The following is an 11345-nucleotide window of genomic DNA, read 5'->3' on the forward strand; positions in this document are numbered from 1 at the left end:
GAATAATTGTATTCCTCTCTGGCTGAGAGACATCCTTCTTGGGTTCAATAATTTGTGAGAGTGGCTCATGGAATCCAGGAAAATAGTTTAGTTACTCTTGGCAATTAATTATCAAGTCCACACCTCCTGATTTCAAAATGTGCTACAAAGCTACAGTGATCAAAACCGCACGCTACTGGCATAAAGACTGGCACAGAGACTAATGGAATTGACCAGAGAACTCAGAAATGAGCCCTCACATTATGGTCAAATGACTTGGAACCAGGTTGCCAGGACCACTCAATGGGAAGAGGACCTTTTTTTTGACCAATGGTGCTGGGGAAAGAGAATATCCACATGCAAAAGAATGAAGCTAGACCCTTGCCTAACAGCACACACACAGAAATTAGTTCAAAATGGATCCGTAATCTACATGTAAGACCGACAACTATAAAACTCTTAGATCAAAACACGTCAAAGTCTTCATAGTAGTGAGTTTGGCAATGATTTCTCAGACTTGTCACCAATGACACAGGCAACTAAAGAAGGAAAGGACTCATCAGCCTTCATGAGAATTAAACATTTTGTGCATTTGGCAGGGCGTGTTGCCACAAACCTGTAATCCCAGCAACTGGGGAGGCAGAGGCAGGAGAATCACAAGCTTGAGGCCAGCCTCAGAAACTTAGTGGGACCCTGTCTCAAAACAAAAAATAAAAAGGACTGATAACTCAGTGGTAAAGTGCCCCTGAGTTCAATCCCTAGTACCCAAGTATGTGTGTGTGTGTTTGTAATTTAGAAGCACTATCAACAGAGCAGAACAACCACAGAGTGGAGGAAATATTTGCATATCTTATATGAACTCCTAAAATTCAACAATGCAACCTCAAACAACAAAACTCACAACTTGGTAAAAGACTCAACAGACATTTCTCCAAAGAAGGAATACAAATGGCCAAAAAGCACATGAAAAGTGCCAAGCCCCACTAATCATTATGGAAATGCAAACCAAAGCTCTAGTGAGATACCACTTCATAACCCATGAGAACGGCTACAAAAACGAGTCCAGAAAATAACAAGTGTTGGCCAGGATGCGGAGACCTTGGGATCCTTGTGCACTGTTGGAAATGAAATGGCTTAGACACTGTGGAAAAGATTCTGGAGGCCCAAGTTCATAGCTGGAATGTACCAACCACTGGCCACAGGGGTGTGGGCTCCATCCCTACATCTTGGATGTTTGGCCTAAACTTTTGGCTTAGGGCATCCTGGTCTGGTTAAAAAAGAAGAGGTTCTAGTTATCGTTGTTGTTCTTGTTATTATTATTAGGTACTGGGAATTGAATCCTAGAGCACTTTACCACTGAACTCCAGTTCCAGTCTTTCTAATTTCTAATTTTGGGGGAGGATTTCACTAAGTTACTGAGGGTCTCACTAAATTACTGAATCTGGTCTTGAACTTGTGATCCTTCCTCCTCAGCCTCCTGAGTGAGTGGTATTGCAGGTGTGTGCCACTGGGCCTGCCTATAGTCACTCTTTTTTTTTTTTTTTTTGGTACTAGGGATTTAACCCAGAGGTACTTTACCACTGAGCTACATTTCCAGTCCTTTCTTAAATTTTATTTTAAGGCAGAGTCTCACTGAATTGGGTAGGAGTTGCTGAGGCTGCCCTCAAACTGTTGATCCTCCTGCCTCAACTTCCTGAGCTACTGGGATTGCAGATGTGCACCGCTATGTCCTGCTCTAGTCACTCTTTTTAATACTTGGCTCTTGTTTGCATCTTCTCTTTCAGTGGAATATGTTGCAGGGTTTGTCCAGTTCAGGGTGTTTAATAAGGAGGGAGCAGCCAATGCTCTGTGTGCTGGGGTGAGAGTCACTGGCTGCAACACGGAGCAGGTGAGTTTCTGGGAGACAGCAGCCTGCACGCATGTGTGGGGCCAGGGGCACGTGCTGGCCTGTGCAGGATGTGCCATGTGTATCTAAATTGCTCTCTTCTCCACTTGGTCTCTTTACTCCCTTTTCCATTTTTCTTGATGTATTATACACACTAGTTGCCTTGGTGCTACATATTCCTACACGCACCTGACATATTCGGTCACTTTCATTTTACAGCACCTCTTTCCCTCTGTTCCTCCTTTCCCGGTCCTTCCTCTGCTCCACTGGTCTCCCTTCTATTTTCATGAGACGCCCCACTTTCCCCTGTATTCTCTTTAGCTTCCACATATCTGGTTACTGTTTTGATGGTGCCCTATGAACAGAATTTGAACGGGGTCCATTTTATCAATGTTTTAGTTCATAGTTAGTATGCTTTTGGTTCCTTTCTTCTTCCTTTCTTTTCTTTTTATACAGGAGAGTGAATCCAGGGGTGCTCTATCACTGAGCTTCATCCCCTTTTTATTTTTTATTTTGAGACAGGGTCTTGCTGAGGCTGGCCTCGAACTTGCCATCCTCATGTCTCAGCCTCCTGAGTCACTGGAGTCATATGCCTGTGCCACCGTGTCCACTCGGTTTGTGTTATCTTTAGGAAGTACTTCCTTGTGTTGTGGTCACAAAGATATTGCCAAAATGACACCAGTATTGGAACAATTTTAATATTAACATCTAGAATACTAATCTTTATGTTTTAGGGGGTTTTCTTCCCAGTGGTAGAAGAGTGCACCATAGCTGTGGTGACTGAAGACTGTTTTGGGGGGAGGTCTTGTAACTCCGAGGTAGGGAGAGATAGTCATCAAGAACAAGGACACTCATTTAGAGACAGGGTCTTACTGAGTTGCCTAGTACCTCACTAAATTGCTGAGGGTGACTTTGAACTCTCGATCCTCCTGCCTCAGCCTCCCCAGCCACTGGGATTAAAACCTGTTGTGGACATTTCCCATCTGTCCCTTCCTCAGTTCCTTTCTTTCTTCCTCCTTCCCTCATCTCTTTTCTTCCTTTCATCTTTCCTTTCCTTCCTTCCTTCCTTCCTACTTTCTCTCTTGTACAAATATTCCCTGAATCCTCTTGAATGCTATGCAGTGTGCTTGGCATGAAGAAGAAGGTTTTATATGAAATGCAGGTTTTATATGCCCTTCTTTTTATATTGATTTTTAAATTTGTTTAAATTAGTTATACATGACAGTAGAATGCATTTATGCCCTTTGATATATCATACATAAATGGAATCTAATTTCTCATTTTTCTGAGTGTACATGTTGCAGAATCATATGGGTCAGGCAGTCACATATACACATAAAGTAATAATGTTTTATTCTACTGTCTTTTCTTCCCACATCCCCTCCTCTCCCCTACATTCACTTTCTTCTGCGTAATCTAAGGTAATGCTATTCTTCTCTAGTGCCCCCCACCCCGTGCCTTATTGTGAATTAGCATCTGCATGTTAGATAAAATATTCGGCCTTTGTTTTGGGGGGATTGGCTTATTTCACTTAGCATGATATTCTCCAACTCTATCCATTTACTGGAAAATGCCATAATTTAACTCTTCTTTAAAGCTGAGTAATATTCCAATGAGTTTATACACCACATTTTCCTTATCCATTTAACTATTTAAGGACCCCTAGGTTGGTCCCATAGTCTAGCTATTGTGAATTGAGCTGCTATTAACATTGATGTGGCTGCATCACTATAGTATGCTGATTTTAGGTCCTTTGGGTATAAACCAAGGAGTAGAATAGCTGGGTCAAATGGTGGTTCTGTTCACAGTTTTCTGAGGAATCTCCATACTGTTTTCCATTGGTTGCCCCAATTTGTAGACCAACCAACAATGTATGAGTGTATCTTTTCCCTCATTCTAGAAGTTTTCTGGTACATTTTTTTGGATTTTTTAGATATAGAATAATGTCATCAGCAATAGTAATAGTTTGAATTCTTCTTTACTTATTTGTATCCTTTTAATTTCATTCTTTTGTCTAATTGCTCTGGCTAGAGTTTCAAGGATAATGTTGAATAAAAGTGGTGAAAGAGGGCATCCTTGTCTTGTTCCAGTTTTTAGTTGGAATGCTTTCAATTTTTCTCCATTTAGAATGATGCTGGCCTTGGGTTTAGCATAGATACCTTTTACAATGTTGAGGTATGTTCCTATTATCCCTAGTTTTTCTGGCTAATATCACCCTGATACCAAAACCACATGAAGACACATCAAGGAAAGAAAACTTCAGACCAATATCCCTGATGAACATAGATGCAAAAATTCTCAATAAAATTCTGGCAAATTGCATACAAAAACATGTTAAAAAGACAGTGCACCAGGATCAATTGGGGTTCATCCCAGGGATGCAGGGTTGGTTCAGCATACAGAAATCAATACATGTAATTTATCATATTAATAAACTTAAAAACCAGAACCATATGATCATCTCAATAGATGCAGAAAAAGCATTTGACAAAATATAACACCCCTTTCATGGTCTATACACCCTTCTTGATTGAGTTCCGAGTTTCTTTGCTGAGGTGAGCTTTTGTCGTCAGTGGGAAAAAAGAGAAGTCAAGGTTTTCTGAGGTCGTTTTTCTTGATGATATTCATACTTTTCATGTTTGCATACATTTTTATGCTGCTCTTGTCATTCCTTAGAGCATTCCTGTGAGTAGAGTTTATTATTCTTTTTCATTTTTAAAATTTGTTCTTTTTAGATATACATGACAATAGAGTATATTTTGGCATATTATACAAACAAGGAGTGCATATCTTATTATGATTAGGATCCCATTATTGTGGTGGTACATGACATGGAGCTTCACTGGTGGTGTATTCATATACAAACATAGGAGGGTTATGTCCAATTGATTCCACTTTCTTCCCTATTCTAATACCCCTCCCTTTCCTTTATTCCTCTTTGTCTAATGCAGTGAATTTCTTTTTTTATTTTAATTTTTCTTTTTTTATTAGCTATTAGCTACACATGACATTACAATGATCTTAGCAATTCATACATGTGAATCAATTGGGGCATAATTTCTCATTTTTATGATTGTACAGATTGCAGAATCACACTAATGCAGTGAATTTCAATTTTCCCTGAGGTAGAGCTTATTACCCACATTTTATAGATATAAAAACTGAAGTTGAGAGGGATGAAGTAGTTTGCCCAGTGTCACATATCCTGAATTTGAACTCAGGTCTTCGGGCTTGCACGACGTTCTTCATTGCAGCATACCAACTCTCTGCTAATGTCAGAGCGAGCATTTTTCATCAAGTTGAAGATGATAGACTGCAGAATTATTTTACATACAACTCAAGATCAAATATAAACGATGATATGCCATTGAATGAAGATGCATCTAATATCAGAGATAGTAAAGTATTAAATCTAGTATAATAGGATGTCTACATTTTATGTGAGCAATTGTCTCAGTCCCAGATACAATTCTGTTTCCTCTTGTTGATATATCAGGAGGTATGTAAATCTACAGGAAAAGTGTTGGCTTAACAAATAGAGTGACACATGAACTTTTTCCCATGAACTGCTGTGAGAGAAAAATAAACAATCAAATGATTATGGTATTGCATTAATATAACCCTGCATGAGGGATGTGGTAACACTCAGGAAGAAATGATCCATTTCATTCCAGTATGGGAGAGGAGAGTTATAATTAACACTTAAGCTCAGGGAGATGAGAAAGGACCCTGGAGTAGCAGGTGTTAGAGGATGTGGGAATGGAGCAATGATTCTGAAATGCAGCTTTGCCGAAGTCTGGCTTGGCACAAATCAGGAGCCACTTGTCAAAAAGAAACTAACTTTATTTTTAGAACTACAAACGCCAAACAAAACAGCTCCAGGGAAAAACCCTCAGAGCCCAACTGCCACCACCGGCTTCCACAAGCCTCTCTCCCCCACACCAGCCTTTTAACCTCCCACAATCCTCCTCCTCTTGAGGCCGATTGGCTGGGTTGCGTGGGCAGAGCCAAAGAAGTCACCCAATGAGCAGCTCCGTGGAGGAGCCAATCAGCTAGATGTTGCTGGGGCAGCTGTGAGCCAATCATCAGCTGGCAGTCTGAAGGGCAGGGAAACAGCCCAATGAACATCACCGCAGAGGAGCCAATCAGCTAGATGTTGCTGGGGCAGTCTGAAGCTTGCTGGCAGCTGGAAGTTTGCTGGGGCCCCTTTGGCTGTGGCTCTCAACATCTCCCCCTCTCTGTTTAAACAACAAGCATGTGGCTTATGGACCGTGCCTGCCTTAGGTTGTCCAATACATATGGTCCTTACCCGTCTTCGGATGAGCTGACCTCAGGGCGTCAGCCTCCTGTCTTAGGTTGGTACCATTGTAATTGGATCTTACCCGTCATTGACTACCGGTCCAGTATACAGCCACACCTGTGGAGAGGTCTCAGCGGGGGGGGGGGGGGTGAGGTTCTTTGCCTCACCTCTGTTGACCCTCAAATTTTAGCTGAATGATCATGACAAGCAGAAGGGAGGAAGATATACCAAGTCAATTGACGGCTCCTTTTGGGAAAATTGTACCACCGATGAAATCATCAGCAAAAATACCCCAACACTACCAAAAGTCGCTGCACCAACAGATAGTTCACAATGCATACAAATGACACATAGTTCTGTAAGCAGTTCAGTGCAAGTTCTGTAAGCAGTTCAGTGATGGCTATTGCAGAAACTGTAGATTAGTTTTATCTTTGTCTTCACCGGCACAGGGATGAAGATAGGAATTCTGGCAATAATGACTAAAGAAAAAATTAGGTAACATTCCAGAAGACACTAAAAGAAAACAATTTTCTTAACAATTTATATTATCTTCATCTGAAGATAGAAATTCTGGCAATAATGGCTAAAGAAAAAATTAGGTAACATTTCAGAAGGCACTAAAAGAAAACAATTTTCTTAACAATTTACATTATAGTGAAGAGAATTATTAAATATAATGAAAACGAAAGGTGAGAGTAAACAAACAGATCTGTTAACCTCCTTTTTTGTTTACATATTAAAACAATTCTTAACAGTTATTTACCCAATTTAAATTAAACCATTTAAATCACGTGAATAAAAAAAAAAATTTGGATCCATCTTTTCATGAGCGCTCATCATATATATGAAAATACATACATTGGACATACGTACATTCAAACATATAACACAAAACACAAGTGTGCACACATAATATAATACATACAACACATAACATAATAGTAAAGGCCTTATAACTTTTTACAGGTAAAATCTCTATTGCAATGTTTAAAAACTCTATAGTCAAAAAAAAAAATAGAACTGATCAGCAAAACATTAACCTAGGTCTGTATGAGCTCAAAAAAATAAAATAGAACTTCATGATATGGGAAAGGGCAATAATAAAATAGATATTGAAAAAAGCATCCTGGTTCTGTTGCAGATGTAAGGATAGCCAAATTAGAGTTTTGGATATCAGCTATTATGGATTTGAGCTAAATCATCTTCTTTTTGGTCTGTAGAAATTGCTTTAGTTAATCTCTCTGGAATCCAAATCGGTTGCTGTTCTCCCTGTGGAAACACAAAAACAGACCCCCGACTCCAGACAATCACTGGGTCAGGATTTTAGTTAATCTCTCCGGAATCCAAATCAGCTGCTGTTCTCCCTGTGGAAACACACAAACAGGCCCCCGACTCCAGACAATCACTGGGTCAGAACCTTGGTTAATCTCTCTGGAATCCAAATCGGCTGCTGTTCTGGGTCAGAACCTTGGTTAATCTCTCTGGAATCCAAATCGGCTGCTGTTCTGGGTCAGAACCTTGGTTAATCTCTCTGGAATCCAAATCGGCTGCTGTTCTTCCTGTGGAAACACACAAACAGACCCCCGATTCCAGACAATTACTGGGTCAGGACCTTTCCATTGTCCTGTTAGAATATCTTTCCAAAGTACCTTGGGATTATGTACATTTTTTGGACACATATGCCTTTCTGCAGCACTAAGTCCTGATGAATCCAAATTTAAAAAGTTTAGAGTAAAAAGGGTTATTTTAAGTTTATCTTTGGGGAATATATACCCCTTCCCAATTCCATCTTTTTGCTTTAATAAGTACATTTTAATAGTTTGATGAGCTCTTAACTAAAACATACCAGGTTTTTGGCAAAGCAGACAATTGAGGAATCCCCGATTGAGCAGGTCCCATAATGACCATTTCATTGTTAATGGCTCTTAAATCTTGCAGTAATCTCCATTTACCAGATTTCTTTTTGATGACAAAAATGGGAGTATTATGGGGAGATACAGAAGGTTGTATATGTCCTTCCGCTAATTGTTGTTTGACCAGATCATGGGCTACTTGTGTCTTTTCTTTAGTCAAGGGCCACTGAGGAACCCATACTGGTCTTTCTGATTTCCATGTAATTTTTATTGTCTCAGTGGCCCTTTGTGAAAATCCAACCCATGTCTGTCTGTTCCTTGATCTATTTGTATTGGTGCTGCTATACATTGTTCTTGTCTTTCTAATCTTTTTCCTTTCCTAAAACCTTGTCTAGCCATAATAGTGGGTGCATTTTGATTGATATTATTTGTTAATGTCAAACCTAATTGATCTAAGACATCTCGTCCCCATAAATTTACGGGAAGATGATCCAATACATATGGCTGTATAGTTCCTTCACATCCTTCAGGATCCTTCCAATCTAATAGCATTGCACTTCTATCGGGATTAGTCGCCACTCCTAGGCCTCGAAGCGATTGAGTGGCTTGTTGTAATGGCCAATGTTTTGGCCATTCTTGACGAGAGATGATGCTAAGATCTGCACCTGTATCCAGTAGCCCATTAAATTCATGTCCTTGAATATTTAGTTTTAGCATGGGGCGAGAATCTAAATTTAAAGAAAGCATAGCCCAATCCACACTCAGGGTTGATTTTGACCATGGCTGCTGAGTCTGATGTTTTGCACTTCCAGTTTGAACAGCAAGGAGATGTGGTCTTGCAGAAAATGAATCTCTTGAGGCAGCAGAATTTATTTTGTGATGTATCAATTTATATTAATGACACTGAGTTCCAGGGGCACAAGGTGATATTGGCTGCTTGTTCCACTTTTATGAGAGATCAGTTTTTACTCACACAATCAAAACATGTCAGAATCACCATTCTGCAAAGTGCAGAAGTTGGCAGAAAATTGTTGCTCTCTTGCTACACTGGAGCACTTGAAGTAAAAAGGAAAGAGCTTTTGAAATATTTGACTGCTGCCAGTTACCTTCAGATGGTTCACATTGTGGAAAAGTGCACAGAAGCTTTGTCAAAGTATCTGGAAATTGATCTATCTATGAAAAACAACAACCAACACGCTGACCTGTGTCACTCTTCTGATCCAGATGTTAAGAATGAAGAAGAAAGTTCTGATAAGGACTGTGAGATAATTGAAATTTCAGAAGATAGCCCTATAAACATAGATTTCCATGTTAAACAAGAGGAAGACAATGTGTTACAGACCACAGTAGAAAGCTTGACATCAGAGAGAAAGGAAATGAAGTCACCAGAGCTATCCCCAATAGATGTGGGTTTTAAAGACAATGAAATTTGTATCCTTCATGTAGAATCTATCAGTACAGCTAGTGGAGAAAATGGGCAGTTTTCACAGCCTTGTACCTCATCAAAAGCAAGCCTGTATTTGTCTGAAACACAGCATTCATTGATTAATTCTACAGTGGAGAGCAGAGTAGCAGAAGTTCCTGAGAATCAAGGTCAGGGTTTATTTTGTGAGAATACTGATGAAAGTCATGGTACAGCAAGTGAGATTCAGAACCTAGAGGAGAGTTATTCACTGAGGCACCAGTGTCCTAGGTGTCCACGAGGGTTTCCCCGTACGGGCCACCAAATGCCGAAGTCTGGCTTGGCACAAATCAGGAGCCACTTGTCAAAAAGAAACTAACTTTATTTTTAGAACTACAAACGCCAAACAAAACAGCTCCAGGGAAAAACCCTCAGAGCCCAACTGCCACCACCGGCTTCCACAAGCCTCTCTCCCCCACACCAGCCTTTTAACCTCCCACAATCCTCCTCCTCTTGAGGCCGATTGGCTGGGTTGCGTGGGCAGAGCCAAAGAAGTCACCCAATGAGCAGCTCCGTGGAGGAGCCAATCAGCTAGATGTTGCTGGGGCAGCTGTGAGCCAATCATCAGCTGGCAGTCTGAAGGGCAGGGAAACAGCCCAATGAACATCACCGCAGAGGAGCCAATCAGCTAGATGTTGCTGGGGCAGTCTGAAGCTTGCTGGCAGCTGGAAGTTTGCTGGGGCCCCTTTGGCTGTGGCTCTCAACACAGCTTGATGACCAGTGTCACTCTAAAAGGAAGCTTTTATTGGCTTGTAGCAAATTGAGGATAAGAATAATATGATCATCCTGAGAGATGGAAAAGGTGATACATACAATCCAAGATTCATTCATGATAAAACATCCATTCACAGAGATTTTAACTATTCATTCTTGATGAAAATTAAGGAGATTTCATAATCTGATAAATATTGCTCATAAAAATATACAGCAACATAGCATTGACAAGTGAAACGTTGAAATCTTTCTTGTGTGGTAGAAGAGGAGGATCTCTACTTCATTCTCAGCTACTCAACATGATACCAAAAGTAACCACAGTGCAGGAGACCAGAAAAAAAGAATCAAAAAGTATGGAGATTGGCAAGGAATAAATGATACTTCTTATTTTTCAGCTGTTATGCAGAAAATCTAAAATAATCTGTAGATACGTGATCAGAGTCATAAGAGAGAAAAGCATGTTTGCTGAATATGAAATCAACCTGCAAATCAGTTGTATTTCTATATATAAACATTAAGCAATTGAAAAATAAAATTTAAAAGGATAACTTCAAAAATGTAAGATACATTGGAATAAATATAATAGAAGATATGCAAAATTCCTTATAGAGAACTTTATAGATATTACGAGAAAGCAATAAAAATCCAAATAAATATGAAATACATCACATTTGATACTTTAAAGGCATAAGTTCTTTCCAAAATGATCTATAGAGTCAATGTAATTCATGTGAAAATCCCCCAAATTTCTATGTGTTGTATGTGTATATGTGTGATTTAAGTAGATTTAAAAAGTTATATGTAAGGACTGGGGATGTAGCTCAGTGGTAGAGCACTTTCCTAGCATGTTGTGAGGCCCTGAGTTCCATCCCTTCACTGAAAAACAAACAAAATAACTTCAAGACAGCTTTGAAGATCAGGTAAGAGGTCTTGCACTACTAGGTACCAAGACAATTTATAAGTCTATAATTGAACCCAGGGCAGTTTTACTACTTAGCTACAACCAAAGGCCCTTAATTTTTTTACATCAGGAATTGAATCCAGGAGCACTTAAATACTGAGCCAAATCCCCAGTCCTTTTTTAATATATTTTATTTTCAGACAGGGTCTTAATAAGTTGCTAAGCACCTCACTAAGTTGCTGAGGCTGGCT

At 39.7% G+C, this 11345-nt stretch overlaps 1 protein-coding gene across 1 annotated transcript; it reads left to right on the top strand.

Annotated features, from left to right (window-relative positions):
• The first annotated feature begins 8784 nt into the window (after positions 1-8784).
• LOC144368652 (zinc finger and BTB domain-containing protein 6-like) lies at positions 8785-9798 on the top strand. The gene has a single exon (XM_078027813.1). The coding sequence runs from the start codon at positions 8797-8799 to the stop codon at positions 9796-9798; it is 1002 nt and encodes a 333-aa protein (XP_077883939.1). The 5' UTR covers positions 8785-8796.
• The last annotated feature ends 1547 nt before the right edge of the window (positions 9799-11345 follow it).

Source organism: Ictidomys tridecemlineatus, chromosome 11, assembly GCF_052094955.1.
Source record: "Ictidomys tridecemlineatus isolate mIctTri1 chromosome 11, mIctTri1.hap1, whole genome shotgun sequence".
Lineage (NCBI taxonomy): Eukaryota > Metazoa > Chordata > Mammalia > Rodentia > Sciuridae > Ictidomys > Ictidomys tridecemlineatus.

Bases quoted from the DNA above. Each gene is read 5' to 3' on its own strand.
- LOC144368652 (XM_078027813.1), top strand. From the start codon at position 8,797: ATGGCTGCTGAGTCTGATGTTTTGCACTTCCAGTTTGAACAGCAAGGA.